The 19,439-nt window shown below is 37.4% G+C and overlaps 1 protein-coding gene across 1 annotated transcript in view; it reads left to right on the top strand.

Annotated features, from left to right (window-relative positions):
• YL-1 (Vacuolar protein sorting-associated protein YL-1) overlaps window positions 1-19,439 on the top strand; it is a 71,449-nt gene that overhangs the window by 39,655 nt on the left and 12,355 nt on the right. Inside the window, exons 5-6 of the mRNA XM_090408302.1 lie at window positions 5,616-5,804; window positions 8,574-8,718. Coding sequence (XP_090264428.1) covers window positions 5,616-5,804; window positions 8,574-8,718 — 334 coding nt within the window. The remainder of the gene's footprint in view (window positions 1-5,615; window positions 5,805-8,573; window positions 8,719-19,439) is intronic.

Genomic DNA, 19,439 nt, shown 5'->3' with positions numbered 1-19,439 from the left:
CTATAATCTTTCTCAGGACTCTCATATCTGCGGTCTCCAGTCTTTGGTCAAGTGTTTTACTTCTGACCCAGCTCTCAGATCCATAAGATAAAACTGGTTTCAACACTGTCTTGTATAGCTAATTTAGTGTTCCGACTAATTTCTCTCTTATTCCATATGTATTTATTCAATTGACTTCCTACCATACCAGCTTTGTTGATTCTGTTGTCTATTTCCATATTTAATTTACCATCTTCACTAAATGGGGTAATTACTTTGAAAATCTGCTAAATGAAACAAGCAGTGATGACAGCACAGTGGTAAAAAACACTGACCAGGCATGCAGTCAGGAATACATATCCATACTTGAAGTAGAAAAAGCCATCAAAGGCTTGAAATGTGAAAAGGCAGCAGGAGTAGATGATATTCGACCAGAAATGCTGAAGTATGGTGTTATAAGAGTCTTACACTGGCTGCACTGCATAGTTCAGAAAGCCTGGACAGATTGAAGTAGAGCTCTCATAGTACCCATATATAAAAAGAGAAATAAAACTGAATGTGAGAATTAAAGAGGTATTTCCCTAATGAGTGTTCCTGGCAAGATCTATGCAAGTATACTTGAGAAAAGGTTCAGATGAATTGTGGAAGAAAAGCTTGGTGAAGAACAAGCTGGATTCAGACCAAATAGAGGCTGTCAGGATCAGATCGTCACTTTACGACAAATAGTCGAGAAAGCATGGGAATATAACAGAGATCTGTATTTCGATTTGTTTTGTCGATTTGGAAAAGGCATATGACAAGGTGCCAAGAGAGAAGCTATTCAATACGCTGCAGTTATATGGTGTCAATGGGGCATTATATCAAGCAATACTTAGTCTTTATTTGAGTTGTAAGTCAGCAGTTAGAATTGAAGGAAGTACAGGAAGATGGTTTAATGTTAAATCTGGTGTGAAACAAGGATGTACATTATCCCCTCTGTTATTAATTATCTATATGAATCGCATTATGAAGGAAAGTGGTATTAAACATGATATCAGAATTGGAGATGTTAATGTCAGCTCTTTGCTTTATGCAGATGATGTTATACTTCTAAATAAATCCGCTACAACTCTGCAAGATTCTCTGACTAAATTGAATAGCTGTTGTAATAGATATGGTATGAAGGTCAGCAATAAAAAGACAAAGACAATGAAAATAGGCAGAATCATTGAAAATGTCAACTGTGTGTTGTGAATGGAGAACCTGTGGAACAAGTAAAACATTTCATTTACTTAGGCACGATTTTTAGTGAAGATGGTAAATTAAATATAGAAATAAACAACAGAATCAGCAAAGCTGGAATGGTGGGAAGTCAATTGAATAAATTCATATGGAATAAGAGAGAAGTTAGTCGGAACGCTAAATTAGCTGTATACAAGACAGTGTTCAAACCAGTTTTAACTTATGGATCTGAGAGCTGGGTCAGAAGTAAAACACTTGAACAAAGACTAGAGACCGCAGATATGAGAGTCCTGAGAAAGATTATAGGCGTGAACAGATGGCATCAATGGCAATATCATATTAAAAATGAGGATATTAGGAAAGAACTTGACATTGTCAACATCCAGGAATGTTTTACTTGTTCCACAGGTTCTCCATTCACAACACAGTTGACATTTTCAATGATTCTGCCTATTTTCATTGTTTTTGTCTTTTTATTGCTGACCTTCATACCATATCTATTACAACAGCTATTCAATTTAGTCAGAGAATCTTGCATACTTGTAGCGGATGTATTTAGAAGTATAACATCATCCACATAAAGCAAAGAGCTGAAATTAACATCTCCAATTTTGATATCATGTTTAATACCACTTTTCTTCATAATGTGATCCATATAGATAATGAATAACAGAGGTGATAACGTACATCCTTGTCTCAAACCAGATTTAGCATTAAACCATCTTCCTGTACTTCCTTCAATTCCAACTGCTGACTTACAACTCAAATAAAGACTAATTATCGCTTGATATAATGTCCCATTGACACCATATAACTGTAACGTATTGAATAGCTTCTCTCTTGGCACCTTGTCATATGCCTTTTCCAAATCGACAAAACTTAAATACAGATCTCTGTTATATTCCCATGCTTTCTCGACTATTTGTCGTAAAGTGACGATCTGATCCTGACAGCCTCTATTTGGTCTGAATCCAGCTTGTTCTTCACCAAGCTTTTCTTCCGCAATTCTTCTGAACCATTTCTCAAGTATACTTGCATAGATCTTGCCAGGAACACTCATTAGGGAAATACCACTTTAATTCTCACATTCAGTTTTATTTCTCTTTTTATATATGGGTACTATGAGAGCTCTACTTCAATCATCGGGAATTCGTCAATCTGTCCAGGCTTTCTGACCTATGCAGTGCAGCCAGTGTAAGACTCTTATAACACCATACTTCAGCATTTCTGGTCGAATATCATCTACTCCTGCTGCCTTTCCACATTTCAAGCCTTTGATGGCTTTTTCTACTTCAAGTATGGATATGTATTCCTGACTGCATGCCTGGTCAGTGTTTTTTACCACTGTGCTGTCATCACTGCTTGTTTCATTTAGCAGTTTTTCAAAGTAATTACTCTATACTTCAAGGATATCTTTTTCTCCCGTTTTCATGTCACCTTTATCATTTCTAACTCCTTTTATACTCTTTCCTCCATTCCTAAGCTTCTTCAACAACCTCCAGAATATTTTGCCACCTTCTTGATATTTATTTTCTATATTCTTGCCAAAGTCCTCCCATGACTTTCGTTTAGCTAGTTTTACACAGTGTTTAGCATTCTCGCATTTGTCTCTGTATTCTCTAAGAGCGCAAGCTGACTTATTTGACAGGAACTTTTGATATGCTTTTTTCTTTTCCTTCACTGCTTCTTTAACTTCCTGTGTCCACCAGGGAGTTCTGATTTTTCTATCCTTGCAGACAACCTCACCACATGCCTCTCTGGCAGAATCAATCAATGTTTTCTTCAGAGTTTGCCACTGAATCTCCAAGGTTTGATTCCTGTTCTCAAACTCATTCATTTTTTCTTCAATAATCTTTGTGTAAGTTAGTCTACAGTTCACATCTGAGAGCTGCTCAAAACTAATGATCACTTCCAATTTCAAATCCTCTGTACACTTCAGTGTCCTGCACCAGGGAGAAAACATCACTATCAACAATAACATAGTCAATGAGACTTTTCTTATTCCTTGCCTCTTCTCTCCATGTGAATTTGTGCACATTTTTATGTTGGAACATGGTGTTAGTAATAACCAGTCCATGTCCTGAGCAGAAATCCAACAGGTATTTGCCATTATTATTAGCTTTGCTCTTTTCTCCAAATTTTCCCAAAATATTTTTGTATGTCTGACAATAATTTCCTACTCTGCTATTCAGATCCCTAACAAGCACCAACTTTTCCTTTTTCACTGACACCTTGAAAAAGGAAAAGCACCAACTTTTCCTTTTTTATTGTGTTAGTTGCTTTTTCTAAAGCATCAAAAAATTCCTCCACGTCTACCTTAGTAGAACCTTCTGTGGGACCATAGGCACAAATAAGTCTCATTGTCTAATTCCTCATTCTCATATTTGCCAACATCACTCTACTTGAAATTGCCTGCTATTCAAGATTAGCCTCATATTTAATGTTGAACACTATGGCTATTCCTTCTTTTCCTTGATTATCATTGCTTGAATATAACATTTTGTATTTATTGCTCAGAAACATCTTGCCAGTTTTTGTCTTTTTTATTTCAGTCACCTCTATTATGTCAATCTGGTACCTATCTAATTCCTCAGCTAGCTCCATTTCTTTGCCATTCAGGCTTCTTATGTTGATAGTACTGATCTTTAACTCTGGTGATGTTGAGTTGGGGTGTGTTTTCAGATTTGTTCCAGTAGCTGACTTTTTGCTGTTCACCCTGGTTCCCTGGCGAAAACAACGGGGGCCTTGTTTAACCTGGCGACGCCCCAGTCAGCATGAAATTTTGTCATGTTGTACCATCAATTTTTATTTTGGTTTAAGAATACAATTTGGTCAGCCAAATCCCATATTGCCAGCCCATCCTCATTCGTTCAGTATCTAGGTAGATACCCAACAGGGTGCACCACGAGAAGGTGAGGATTGGACATTAGGTGAGAAGCCCTTGTCGGTTCTCCACATTCCTTTAAAGGCTATGTGGATTTCTCCTCTCAGTTATACAGCTTTGACCCTTAAGCACCCCTGTAGTGGATTTATAAAACATTTATATATCAGAAGTATAACATCTACATAAAGAGTTGAGTTGAATATTTGCGATTTTTATAACAGGTTCCACTTTTCCTTCATAATGTTAATCCATGGAGATGATGAATAATCCATATTATTCACAATGTGAAGGAGAAGGACGTTAAATCTGATAAAACTAGTTTTTCATGTTATATATATATATATATATTCATCTGGCTCTTCATTATATAATCTTATTCTGTTATCTCTATCTGTATTTAATTCACCATCTTTGCTAACAAAAGCTAAAACTGGTAAAAAGTTATAGACTCCTTACAAAGAATGTTTATTTATCTGTTTTCAGTTTTCTCTGATAATCATACCAGATTTGTCACATGAATTTTGGTTAGGTGGATAATGTCACTATTTAGAGTAAAGAAACTGGAAAAATATGAGAAATTAAAACTTCGATACTCTTGTAAATGCATTTGTTGCTTTAGGATGGGTTAGTATGGTTTGAATTATAGCTGAAGCAATTAAGACTGTGAAGCCAATACAATTATCATGTCCTAATTGGTGTGTGTGCATGCACATGCATTCTTTGGTTGGTATGTCTGTTTTTAGGAATGAAAAACCTGGCCAAACCTTAATTGGAAAATCCCTTGTCAAGATCCTTTTCTATTCTTCTTTGATGGTATGCAAATATAACATTCCATGTGCAATCACAGAAGTCTCATTCCATTGCATTACCTCATTGTTCATGACCTCACTGGTTATGGACTGTTGATTGGTGATATGATATAGCATTAAGAATATTCAAGCACTGCAAATGTATTCCTCAGGCATCATGCAGCAAATTAACTGATTGGTCTATATTGTAGACTTCTGTTTTTCTATAATCCAAGAGCATTGCTGATTACATGCATTCATTGATGTGATACATGCTGTACTTAATTTTTGCTTTTTACGAACACTGGAATCTCTTATGAAGAGTTTACTTCATATTTAATGCTTCAGTAGCATAACTTTCAAAAATATTAGCTACTGTTGATTCTCTAAGATTCATATACAGAAAACTCACTGACTATAGCAAACTTTTCATCATTACCTTTGTCCCTGCAGATTCACATTAAATAAGTAAAATTTTATATTATGACATGCTTTTGTGTAGGTTAGTGTTGCATGACATATGTTTTACATTGAAAGTGAATCAAAATGACTACAGTATTTTTTAAATCTCAGAAAATGTAATGACAGATTATGATGATTTGATTTGTTCATAACAAAATTCCTCATCTGTCTTTGCAAGGCTGTGTAATGTTATAACAGCTGCAATAATACAGTTCAGTATATTAGATTTTTTAATATATATCAGTTATTTTATTGTATAATATGAATATTTATTTTATTAGAAAAGAAAGAAGTACGTGAGTCCACTAAACAGAAATCTGAAGAGACGGAACAAAGGTGGAAAGAGCAGGAAGAATTAAGAAGGAAATCTAGTCAGCACAGGAGAAGTGGAGCACAGTATAAATTTCTTACTCAAGAAGAACTTTTAGATGAAGCTAAAATCACAGAAGAAAAGAATCTAAAATCTTTAGGTAAATTATGTTGTTAAAATGTGTAATTAAGTTGCATGCATAAGAATGGTGATAATTTTTCAATTTTGATAAATTTTTCTCTAGATTTTCTTCATTTGCATCCACTTGGTTCCAAGTGAAAAGCTTCATATGTTATATAACCATCATTGATCACATTTCTCATTCTTTGATCACTACTACATTGTCTAATACAGCGTTTCTCAAACTTTTCCTATGACGGAACACTTCACAAATCCTGAAATATTCACGGAACACCTTGGTTATTTTATAATGTATTAATTAATTGTTAATTTAGGTAATTTTTTTTATTAATAATTGATCATTGATTATTAATTAAACATCTGTTGCATCACAAACACCTTCAATAAGAGATTTCTTAATACCAAAATTAAACAAAGTCCCTTGTCTCTTATTCATTTTAAAATTTAAATCTGCAGGCCTATTACTTTTAAAAACTCACGGCACTACAGTTTCAAAACTTTCACCCTACAATATGAACTTGCGAAGAAAGTATTTAATATTACTGGATTTGAGAACCGGATACAGACTACCCTGACCTTCAATTTTAGTGGAAAAATTTTCTTTATAATTCCTTGCTGATTGGTCACTAACATTTGCAACACAGATATTATTTCATTCAGTTTTGAGAACAGAGGATATGCCGCCCATTGTTGTAATCGGCTTGCAGGCAATTTTTATGACTGGTCATAAACAGCGGTATCCCCTTTCCTAAATGTTGAAAGATTTGGATGTGTGAAAATTAACGATAATTCATGAATACCTCCACGTTTAAAAATACACAGCTTGGTCACTAACATTTGCTACACAGATGTTATTAGGCATTCTGAACTTTTCGACTCAGAATATTATTCTCCTCAGAATATTTCCACTATAAAATATTTATTTATGAAAAATGCTTAGAAAACTGAAATGACAAATTCCAGGAGAACTTCTTGCGGAACACTTATTCACCTTTCATGGAACATAGTTTGGGAAACCCTGGTCTAATAAAGTTTTATTAATAGTATTAAGAAAATAAGACCTTAATTGTTTTGTTGTTACTCAGGATAGAGTACCGAAAGCCAACAGAACACTTGAAACATTATTGCATTTTTATCTCATCTCATCTTCCTTTCCCTCTTTTACCTTGCGGTGTCGAGGGTTTATTAATCATCGGACCTCAAACCATTTACAGGATAAGGTGGTCAGCCCTACGTCCTGGTGTATCCTACGTCCATAGTGTTGAGTTCTCAAGGCTGGTTTGCCTGCTTTGTGGGATGAAATTTCCCCCTTTATCCAGGATAAAGGGGGAAAAACTCTGCTATCTATGTCAAAGACCAGCTAACTTGGCTATGGCTGAGGAAGATCTTTCAGCTCCTCATGTCTCCGATGGGAATCAAACATAAGACACTCCTTCCCCAGGCATATGGTTGCAAAGCGCACGGCCACTAGGCTAACGGCGTGGACTTGCATTTTTATTATATTTATTATTTTATTTATTGGTATGTTTCAGTTCTGAAACTACTGTACTCTAAACTGCATCTAATTTTAATGTTTTTATAACCATGAGATAGTATTTTTTTTGCATGTCAATTCCATCCACAAAAGGATGGAAACTTAAAGACCATTTTTAACACTGGTGGGTTAAGTTTGATAATCCAGTAACCCTGAGATCAAACATGGAACTTTTACTAGATAACAATAAGCAGGCTATTCATCTTGCACTAGGAAATGAAAATAATATACCCCCTTTTTTACTTTGACATCATGTGTAAGAAAAAAAAAAAAACATAAATATATTTATTTAAACCTTTTCTGACTAACTACTGTTTTAATTAGCATAGTTATACCTTTTATGAATACAAATAATCTAACTAAAAAATTAGGCAACACTTGTTTCCTAATTTAGCCTTCACATATTAAAGCTCTGATGGGATAGCTGATCCTACCAGCATAGTGAATTATAACTGTCAGTTGGATATGTTCTTCTTCTTCTTCTTCTGGCTAATTTGCCTGTCTTGCAGGATGAAAAACCTGAGTTTCCAGGAGGAAAGACCCTGCCAATTCCATATGAGACTGACTAACTCACTTTCAGTTGAAAACACAGATGTTCTTCACATCATAGATGGGATTCAACTCCCAGGGTCTTTCTAACTAATAGGACACTGTTGAAGCTGAGCTGTGAGGGTGCTATTGTTTTGACATAAGTAATTTCAATTAAACTGAATTTCATACTTTCTGCCTCTGCTAATGCATCTCATTCAATTCCTGGAGATGGGGGGGGGGGGGTTGCTGTTAAATAATTCTAAAGCTATTTATTCAAACACAAATAATTACTTGTGTTTGAATGAAAAATTAGTATAACTTCTCCTGAAATTGTGATTGCCTGAGAGTGAGTATGCAAGCCTAAATTTTTAAATGGGCTATACAAATACTGAAAATTTGGAAAACACTCATTTCGAAGCATACTACTGTATATTAATTTTGAATTATTGCATTTATCTCTTTTAAGGTAAAGATGCTTTATTTTACTGAGGTATAATTAAATTGCACTATTATTTTTTTTGTAATGTTGCATTAAAAAAAAACTGTTTCTATCTAAAATCATGCATTTGTTTTTGTTATTATAATCTTTCCTGTACTTGTTTTCAAAATGTTTATATTATTATTATTCATCAAAAAGCATAAAGAAAGGTTTTCAATTTGAAATGTAAAGAAATAATAGTAAATTAAGTCTTATTAATATAATTATTTCCATTCATGTTTTAGAATCATATCAACGGCTAGAACTAGAAAAGAAGAAAACTAAATTAATTAAACAAAGCTATAAGGGACCATTAATTAGATATCATTCCGTATCTATGCCTTTAATAGAAGAACTACCTCAAGATGGTATTTGTGGAGAAAATGTCAGGTATTACATTCACTTTTTTTTTTCATTAAATTTTTGTAGTAGTTCTAGTATTCAACTGTAAAGAAGATAACAATGTTCATAAACAGAAGGCAGTATTAACTAAAATGATATGTACAATTTTCAAATTGGAAAATTAATTATTTTTGCCTATAATTGTATTGAGGAGTTTGAGTAATACAAAAATAGAGAACTTCTTTGGCTCGTTAGAAGTATAACTTATATTGTGCTGTGTCTTATAGAAAATTATTATCAAGAGAACAGTAATGGTGGAGAGAAAGATGGGGATCATGCAGCTGAATTGTTAATTGAAAATTGTATTCTTAAATGATGGTACAACATGACAGAATTTCAAGCTGGCTGGGGAATCGCCCAGTTAAACAAGTCCCCCCACGTTGATGTTGCCAGGGAACCAGGGTGAACGGCGAAAAGTCAGCTATTGGAACAAATCCTGAAACGCACCCCAACTAGACATCACCAGAGTTAAAGATCGATACTATCAACATAAGAAGCTTGAATGGCAAAGAAATGGAGCTAGCTCAGGAATTGGATAAGTACCAGATTGACATACTAAGGGTGACTGAAACAAAAATGACATAAACTAGTAAGATCTTTCTGAGCAATAAATACAAAATGTTATATTCAAGCAATGATAATCAAGGAAAAGAAGGAATAGCCATAGTGTTCAACATTAAATATGAGGCTAATCTTGAATAGCAGGCAATTTCAAGTAGCGTGATGTGGGCAAATATGAGAATGGGGAACTGGACAATGAGACTTATTTGTGCCTATGGTCCCACAGAAGGTTCTACTAAGGTAGAAGCGGAGGAATTTTTTGAGGCTTTAGAGAAAGCAACTGACACGATGAAAAAGGAAAAGTTGGTCCTTGTTATGGATCTAAATAGCAGAGTAGGAAATGATTGTGAGACATACAAAAATATTTTGGGAAAATTTGGAGAAAAGAGCAAATCTAATAATGGTGCAAATACCTGTTGGATTTCTGCTCAGGACATGGACTGGTTATTACTAACACCATGTTCCAACATAAAAATGTGCACAAATTCACAGGGAGAGAAGAGGCAAAGAATAAGAAAAGTTTAATTGACTGTGTTATTTGTTATTGTTGACAGTGATGTTTTCTCACTGGTGCAGGATATTAAACTGTACAGAGGATTTGAAATTGTAAGTGATCACCAATTTAGTCTTGAGCAGGATAAAATTAAATTTCATATTGAAAAGAACATGTAAGAAAGTTTTAAAGGGAATAAAAGTTGAGCAGCTGTCAGATGTGAACTGTAGACTAAAATACATAAACATTATTCAAGAAAAAATGAAAGAGTTTGAGAACAAGAACCAAGCCTTGGAGATTCGGTGGCAAATTCTGAAGAAAACATTGATTGATTCAGCCAGAGAGGCATGTGGTGAGGTTGTCAGAACTCCATGGTGGACACAGGAAGTTAAAGAGGCACTGAAGGAAAAGAAGAAAGCATATAAAAAGTTCCTGGCAAATAAGTCCGCTTGTGCTCTTAGAGAATACAGAGACAAATGCAAGAATGCTAAACACTGTAAAAAACTAGCTAAACAAAAGTCATGGGAGGACTTTGGCAAGAATATAGAAAATAAATATCAAGAAGGTGGCAAGATATTCTGGAGATTGTTGAAATAGCTCAGAAATGGAGGAAAGAATGCTGTAAAAGCAATTGGAGATGATAAAAGTGACATGAAAACTAGAGAAAAAGATATCATTTAAGTATGGAGTAATTACTTGGAAAAATTGCTTAATGAAACAAGCAGTGACAGCACAGTTGTAAAAAAACATTCAACAGGCATGCAAACAGGGATACACATCCATACTTGAATTAGAAAAAGGCATCAAAAGCCTGAAATGCGGAAAGGCAGCAGGAGTAGATGATATTCGACCAGAAATGCTCAAGTATGGAAGTATAAAGTCTTACATTGGATGCACTGCATAGTTCAGAAGGCCTGGACAGAAAGACAAATTCCAGATGATTGGAATAGAGCTCTCATAGTACCCATATATAAAAAGGGAAATAAAACTGAATGTGAGAATTACAGAGATATTTCGCTACTGAGTGTTCCTGGTAAATTTGCAAGTACAGTTGAGAAGGATTGTGGAAGGGCAGCTTGGTAAAGAAACTGGATTCAGGCCAAAAAGAGGCTGTCAGGATCAGATTTTCGCTTTACAACAAATAGTTGAGAAATCATTATTATTATTAAGAGAGACCTCCATGGAGTCAGACTCATCGAGGGGGGGAGGGCACATACTAAACACACCAGCTGTCATGCTTATTCTTGAATTCATTCACACTGCTTGCACTCACAACACAATGGCAATCCATTCCAATCACTCACCACCCTCTGAGAGAAAAATCTAGCTCTCACACCCTTCTTGGCGGCCCTCATTCTCAGCTTCCAAAGATGTCCTTTCCCCACCCTCCATCAATTGAAATCCTGTATGATCCTTTCAGAAGTTTGCAAGTCTCAATCATATCACCCCTCTTTCTCCTGTTTTCTAGTGTCTGTAGTCCACAAATTCTCAGTCTTTCTTCATGATCAGTATTCCACAATCCTGATATCATTTTTAACACTCTCCTTTGTACTCTCTCCAATATATCAGAATCACAACAGAAACCAGGAAATCAGACCTGCGCACAATAGTCCAAGTGAGGTCTTATCAAGGCCTTATAAAGAGGCAAAATAACATTCTTATCTTTACATGTGAACGTTTGTTTCAGCATTGCAATTATCTTTTGATTTGTATTTGCAATCTTTGCCACACGGCCCCTGAACTTGAACTTCCTATCTATTAACACTCCACGATCCCTGGCCTCATCAGTTTCTTCTAGCCTAATCCCACCAATATAATACGACATTGGATATCTAATCATGCCGAAGTGAATGACTTTACATTTACTCACATTGAACTGACACCCATTTTCCCATGCTAACAATTCCAGCCTATTCAAATCATTCTGCAAAGACTGCATATCAGCAGCATTCCTGATTACCCTACCTATCTTTGCATCATCAGCAAATAATTGTATGTCATTTGTCAAATCCTTCCCAATATCATTAATGTACAGATTGAATAACAGTGGACCAAGCACTGATCCTTGTGGTACACCACTTTTTTCTTCTTTTTTTTTACTAATCTTTGTACTGGTTATGGTCAGTACTACCCTTACATCTCGTCCAATCTTGATATAGGCCTAAGCCTTTACAAGTGTTTTACCCTATGCCTGTTCTAGTTATCATTGTAGTCATTCTCTGGTGGCAACGGCATGCCACCAGTGTGCCCTGTAGGGCCATCAAGGAAAGAACTTTATATCCTTCTGCATAAGTCCAAGTTGTTTTAAGTCCTTATAACTATCTGCGCTCCATACACCATGTAAAGAGATGGTGGTGCTGGTAAACCTCAGAGTTGCCCCATGCTCTTCCCATATCTTACTAGATTCTTGGTTGTTTTTATAGTAGTTTACTTTATTATTATGGCTAAAGGCTAGTGGGTGCCCTGTTCCCACCCACCTGGGCATCAACTACCCAAACATCACCATCTCTTTTAATCATTAAGTCTGGCTTATGCAAACCTGCGGAGATCCTATAATGTGGTTCCACCGCAGTCTCCCAACCTTTGTTCTTAAACCGGTTATTCAGAATGGAGACCACTGCATCATGCCTCCGCACGTGGACCCCATGGGTGTGAAAGCAACACTGGGCTCTATGAGGCAATGTCTCACTGTAGTGGCAGCCAGTCCTACAGTTTGAGTCATCATTACCCCATCGAGCTGTGCAGGCTCGAGTAGGCAGGGCATTGATTCTTGTCATGATAAGGTCAATATACTCAAAACCAGGGAGGAGTCTGGTGCCATCCCTTACCCAATCATGCTGGGGGAGGCACCAGATATGACTCTTTTAAAGGAGCACCATCTACAGAACAGTGCAACAGAGATGCCCACCTCTTGTGTTCTGCAGGTGCTGACTCAATTAAGGTACCCTGATAATGGGACCAGCCTTTAGCCTGCCTTAAGTCTTCTTGTATTAATGGGCTATAGAAAGCCTCTCTGCAGATAGGGAAGAAGATAGTTCTAACTTTGCGATTCTTGACAGCCGCAGGCATGGGATCAGCCATCTAATGGCTGATGGAACCCTGAGCCCAACATCCTTCACCTTTGCATGGAAATATGCAGTAGGGACGTCAGGCAGCAGTTGGAGCCATGATCTAACAGCTGATGGATAGCCCTGTCCATTCAGGACAGTACCGAGATATATGTCCTACCAAGCACCAACTTGTGGTAAAAGCGAGGTAGGAGAAAGGAGAAACAGTCTTTGCTGGGGCTTAAGAGGAGCTTTCCTCAAAGAAGTGATCCCAGCTTCTAGGATAAAAGGGACAGAAGACCTTCCCTTTGGGATGAACATGATACCGAGGTATCTCCACTCTTCCAGGATGGTCAAAGCATGCTGGTCCCGTGCAGGGAACACTCTATAGTCTCGAACTTAAGCTTCTTGTCATGACCAGAGGGGACAAGAGCTAAAGAGCAGGACTTCTCTACATTAATAGAAAGGGCTCGAATAGAGAAGAAGTGAACTGCCTGGTCAAGGAGTTCCTTCAAGCCTTTGTTAGTAGCGGCTACGAGAATAAGATCATCCACAAAGGCCATTATAGGAAGAAGCGAATAGAGAGTAGCCTATATGGCTAGGAAGAGAATGAAGAAACTCATCTATGACACAATTAAAGAAAAGGGGAGATAGAGGATCACCCTGACGAACATCCCGCACTGCGGGAATAGAAGTCGCATGGAACCCTGTAGTGATAGTGATGGAGCTACCCAAGTATAGCTCCATAACATAGGAAAGAAAGAAAGGGTTCTGGACATCCAGCAATAGACAGCGCTCGAAGGAAAGCAGGAAGGGAAACGCTATCAAAGGCCTTTTGGAGGTCCAGCGACACCATATATAGAGGCTTAAGGTGGCATCGGGAATCAGAGAGAAGAGAAAAAAGAAGATATATATATTCTCAGCACAGCCGTCCAAAGGGACAAAAGCGCTCTGTCTATAATCATGCTGTACATGTTGTTGAAGTCGTTTAACTAAGATTTTATGATAGAGTCTAAGTATCACAGGAGAGGAGAGATGGTAATAGGTCTAAAGTCTGATGCACAGCTTGAAGTTTCTTTCTTTGGAATGAAGATAGTTCTTGAAGCACGTAGGTATGGTGGTATTGCTTTACTGGAAAGGAGAATGTTCAGTAAGTCTTGAAGAATCTTCAACAGCACTTTCCGAAGCCTAAATGCAGGAAAGCCATCAGGTCCGGAGGCAGAGAAATTGGATGGAAGAGCTGCTTTAATCTCCTGGATGGAGTCAGGCTGGTATATTTCAAGGCAGGAATGGACCTCAATATTGTGGGTTGGTCATCATAATCAGGGAAGTGTGGAGGTGGAGCAGAAAAGACTGTACTCCAGAATTTAACAAAATCATCATGTAAGTCTGCTAGAGGTGGAGGGGAAGCACTGTCAAGGATGGTTTTGGTGCATTGCCCTTTATTCTTTTTATAGAGGGCCTGCATAGCTGCATAGGCTCTCTTCCTCTGCTTCCAATTTGACAAAGTCATTGTAGAATGAGATAGGCTGATGTTGACGAGGCATCAAGTGTTTGGAGAATTCAGCATGGAGGTGGTCATTCAACTGATCTGTGATATTCATTCCCAGGAGGTGAGTCTGGATGAGAGCTTTAAGAATTTGATGGTTATATTCTGGAAGAGGAGGATCATCTAGAGATGATGTCAGTCTGAGAATCAAAGCCTCTTCTTCAACAGCAGGATGGTGGCTGGAAGATGGAGAGGCAGGGACAGGAGATATGGAGATATTACCTGTGGCGATGGGCTGCCAATTCTGGAACTAAGGCTTTGTAACTGGCTTTACATCTATGACACTTGATCCTCACCCCTCGAGCCATCAACTCGATGTCACGAGCGGTGAGGATCTTTTCTTCTTCAGCAGTCCAACGTGCTTTGATGCGCTCCATTCTTATTGCAGCATTGGCTTCGGCTGGATGTTTTGAGGTGCAATGCAGGCCAGTGGAGAATGCACAATTGCAGACCCGATATACGAAGTGTCGGAGATTGGGGACTCCTTGACCGCTGGAACAAGCATGATGAGAACTTGAAGAAATGGATTGATGACAGGCTTTGCAGAGCTTTCTTTTAACTTTCTTCCTGAGGACGGGAGGACGTTCCTAACTGCTGGGACGGCAGGATCACCTCCAAACAAGAAACAGACATCTGGATTCACACTCGACGAGTTTCCTGGTTCTGGCCTATAAGAGTCGGAGCCTTCATCTGATAAGTTATTGCAAGCGAGGAAACTTAACCCTATCAGGGCTGCTAACCCTTGAAGGGGAGAATAACGTAGCAGGCTAGTCAGTCACCCGAAGGAGTCTGGGAATCGCTCCTAGAAGGCCGCCTACTGTCGCACTTGCGAAGTGTCTCAGGGCATGTGCAAGCCAAAAAACAACGCTTAAACCTTGCAGACTCAGATTCCCCGTATACTACTTTCTGATATCTGTCAGTCAGCCATCCTCTTATCTATGCTAATATTGTATAACCCAAACCTATTTTCTCCAATTTATGCAGCAGTCTGCCATGCTGTATTCTGTCAAAAGCCTTAGCAAAATCCAAAAGTATCATGATGTATCCATTCCCCTTGTCTAGCTCAATGGTAATAACATTGTTATAGAATGTGAGCAAGTTGCTAAAACATGAGCTTCCCTTAGTAAACCCATGTTGTTCATCGCAAAGTAAATATTCACTGTCAACCCATTTCTGAATGCAGGCCCTAACCAATTTTTCCAAAATCTTCACCACCACTCCTGAGATACTAATTGGTCAATAGTTGGATACATCAGTCTTTGCACCACCCTTGTGCAATGGAATTACCATACATTCCTTCCATTCCTGCAGAATCTTGCCTGTTCTGAGACTCATATTAAACATCCTGGTACAAAGGAATGGCCAGTTCGGCTGAACACTCTTTTAGCATATGTGCTTATATTCCATCAGTCCCTAGTGATGAATTCTTATTCGGTTTGTGCAACAGTTCTAATACCTCGGCTTCACACACTTGTGTTTCTTCATCTAGTAAAGAGGTAACAGTGAGCTCAATGTTGAATTCACCAGATTGATAGCTTTTAACGAAATGGGCACTCATTAACTGAACAACCTCTTCTGCATCTGTCACCCTCACACTATCTGGATTTAGAGAGTTATTCTTTCATATTCATTCTTTCTTTTACTTGCAGTATATCGATAGAATTCTTGTGGGTTGTCTTTAGCACACAGAGCCAGTTTCTTTTCATAATCAAACTTTGCTTTCCATACAACAGTTATGAACATTGTAAGCAGCAGGCTAGAATAGTCACAACGGACGTCATCTTTATGCAAATGGTATTCCTTCCACATAATCCTTTTCTTATGAATCTCTTGCTTAATAAGATTACACATTCATTTGACTCCTACTATATTTATTCTTCGAACTCTCAGAACACATTTTGATGTCGCATCATCATCATCAAATTCCTGCCATGTACCCTCAAGGGGTGTACAGGATATGATAGTACAACATGAAAAAAATTACATCGTTACTAGCTTCCTATCTACAATTTTCCTCCAAATCAGTCTGTTACTTGTCAAGACTCCAACATTATCAGATCTTATATTTCTATCATCTAAGGCACTTTGTACCTTATCAATCCACCTACATCTTGGTCTTCCTCTGGGTCGTTTTGCTGTCAACCTGGCAGAGAACACTTGTTTTGTTAATCTTTCTTCGCCCATTCTGTTTATGTGACCATACCACCTGAGATTAGCTCTGCTAACACATTCCTGGATGTTGACAATGTCAAGTTCTTTCCTAATATCCTCATTTTTAATATGATATTGCCATTGATGCCATCTGTTCACGCCTATAATCTTTCTCAGGACTCTCATATCTGCGGTCTCTAGTCTTTGGTCAAGTGTTTTACTTCTGACCCAGCTCTCAGATCCATAAGTTAAAACTGGTTTGAACACTGTCTTGTATACAGCTAATTTAGCGTTCTGACTAATTTCTCTCTTATTCCATATGAATTTATTCAATTGACTTCCCACCATACCAGCTTTGCTGATTCTGTTGTTTATTTCTATATTTAATTTACCATCTTCACTAAAAATCGTGCCTAAGTAGATGAAATGTTTTACTTGTTCCACAGGTTCTCCATTCACAACGATTCTGCCTATTTTCATTGTCTTTGTCTTTTTATTGCTGACCCTTCATACCACATCTATTAAAACAGTGATTCAATTTAGTCAGGGAATCTTGCAGACTTGTAGTGGATTTATTTAGAAGTATAACATCATCCGCATAAAGCAAAGAGCTGACATTAACATCTCCAATTTTGATATTATGTTTAATACCACTTTCCTTCATAATGTGATCCATATAGATAATGAATAACAGAGGGGATAATGTACATCCTTGTCTCACACCAGATTTAACATTAAACCATCTTCCTGTACTTCCTTCAATTCTAACTGCTGACTTGCAACTCAAATAAAGACTAAGTATTGCTTGATATAATGCCCCATTGACACAATATAACTGTAACGTATTGAATAGCTTCTCTCTTGGCACCTTGTCATATGCCTTTTCCAAATCGACAAAACTTAAATACAGGTCTCTGTTATATTCCCATGCTTTCTAGACTATTTGTCGTAAAGTGAAGATCTGATCCTGACAGCCTCTATTTGGCCTGAATCCAGCTTGTTCTTCACCAGGCTTTTCTTCCAAAATTCTTCTGAACCGTTTCTCAAGTATACTTGCATAGATCTTGCCAGGAACACTCATTAGGGAAATACCTCTTTAATTCTCACATTCAGTTTTATTTCCCTTTTTATATATGGGTACTATGAGAGCTCTACTCCAATCATCGGGAATTCATTCCTCTGTCCAGGCTTTCTGAACTGTGCAGTGCAGCCACTGTAAGACTCTTATACCACCATACTTCAGCATTACTGGTTGAATATCATCTACTCCTGCTGCTTTTCCACATTTCAAACCTTTGATGGCTTTTTCTATTTCAAGTATGGATATGTATTCCTGACTGCATGCCTGGTCAGTGTTTTTTACCACCGTGCTGTCATCACTGCTTGTTTCATTTAGCAGTTTTTCAAAGTAATTACTCCATACTTCAAGGATATCTTTTTCTTCCGTTTTCATGTCACCTTTATCATTTCTAACTCCTTTTATACTCTTTCCTCCATTCCTAAGCTTCTTCAACAACCTCCAGAATATTTTGCCACCTCCTTGATATTTATTTTCTATATTCTTACCAAAGTCCTCCCATGAATTTTGTTTAGCTAGTTTTACACAGAGTTTAGCATTCTTCATTTGTCCCTGTATTGTCTAAGAGCACAAGCTGAGTTATTTTCCAGGAACTTTTGATATGCTTTCTTCTTTTTCCTTCACTGTCTCTTTAACTTCCTGTGTCCACCATGGATTTCTAATTTTTCTATCCTTGCAGACAACTTCACTACATGCCTCTCTAGCTGAATCAATCAGGGCTTTCTTCAAGGCTTGCCACTGAATCTCCAAGGTTTGATTCCTGTTCTCAAACTCTTTCATTTTTTCTTCAATAATCTTTGTGTATTTTAGTCTACAGTTCACATCTGAGAGTTGCTCAATTTTTATTCGCTTTAAAACTTTCTTACATGTTATTCTTTTCAATATGAAATTCAATTTTATCCTGCTCAAGACTAAATAGTGATCACTTCCAATTTCAAATCTTCTGTACACTCTGGTGTCCTGCACCAGGGAGAAAACATCACTATCAACAATAACATAGTCAATGAGACTTTTCTTATTCCTTCCTTCTTCTCTCCATGTGAATTTGTGCACATTTTTATGTTGGAATATGGTGTTAGTAATAACCAGTCCATGTCCTGAGCAGAAATCCAACAGATATTTGCCATTATTATTAGCTTTGCTCTTTTCTCCAAATTTTCCCAAAATATTTTTGTATGTCTGACAGTCATTTCCTACTCTGCTATTTAGTATCCCCTAAAAGGACCAGCTGTTCCTTTCTCATTGTTGTCAGTTGCTTTTTCTAAAGCCTCAAAAAATTCCTCCACTTCTACCTTAGTAGAACCTTCTGTGGGACCATAGGCACAAATAAGTCTCATTGTCCAGTTCCCCATTCTCATATTCACCCACATTACTTTACTTGAGACTGACTGCCATTCAAGAAGATTAGCCTCGTATTTTGCATTGAATACTATGGCTACTCCTTCTTTTCCTTGATTGTCATTGCTTGAATATAACATTTTGTATTTATTGTTCAGAAAGATCTCACCAGTTTTTGTCTTTTTTGTTTCAGTCACCCCTATTACGTCAATCTGGTACTTATCTAATTCCTCCGCTAGCTCCATTTCTTTGCCATTCAGGCTTCTTATGTTGATAGTACCAATCTTTAACTCTGGTGATGTTGAGTTGGGATTTGTTTTCAGATTTGTTCCATGACTTTTTGCTGTTCGGCGTGGTTCCCTGGCGAAAACAACGGGGGCCTTGTTTAACTGGGTGACGCCCCAGCCGGCATGAAATTTTGTCATGTCGTACCATCATTTTTTTTATATTTTGGTTTAACCAATAAGAATACAATTTGGTTGGCTAAATCCC

This window comes from Typopeltis vanoorti, chromosome 18 (assembly GCF_054136105.1).
Source record: "Typopeltis vanoorti isolate ZY-2024b chromosome 18, IOZ_Tvanoo_1.0, whole genome shotgun sequence".
In the NCBI taxonomy this organism is placed as follows: domain Eukaryota; kingdom Metazoa; phylum Arthropoda; class Arachnida; order Uropygi; family Thelyphonidae; genus Typopeltis; species Typopeltis vanoorti.
The sequence above is the reverse complement of the archived record's forward strand: the minus strand, read 5'-3'. Positions and strand labels throughout refer to the sequence as shown.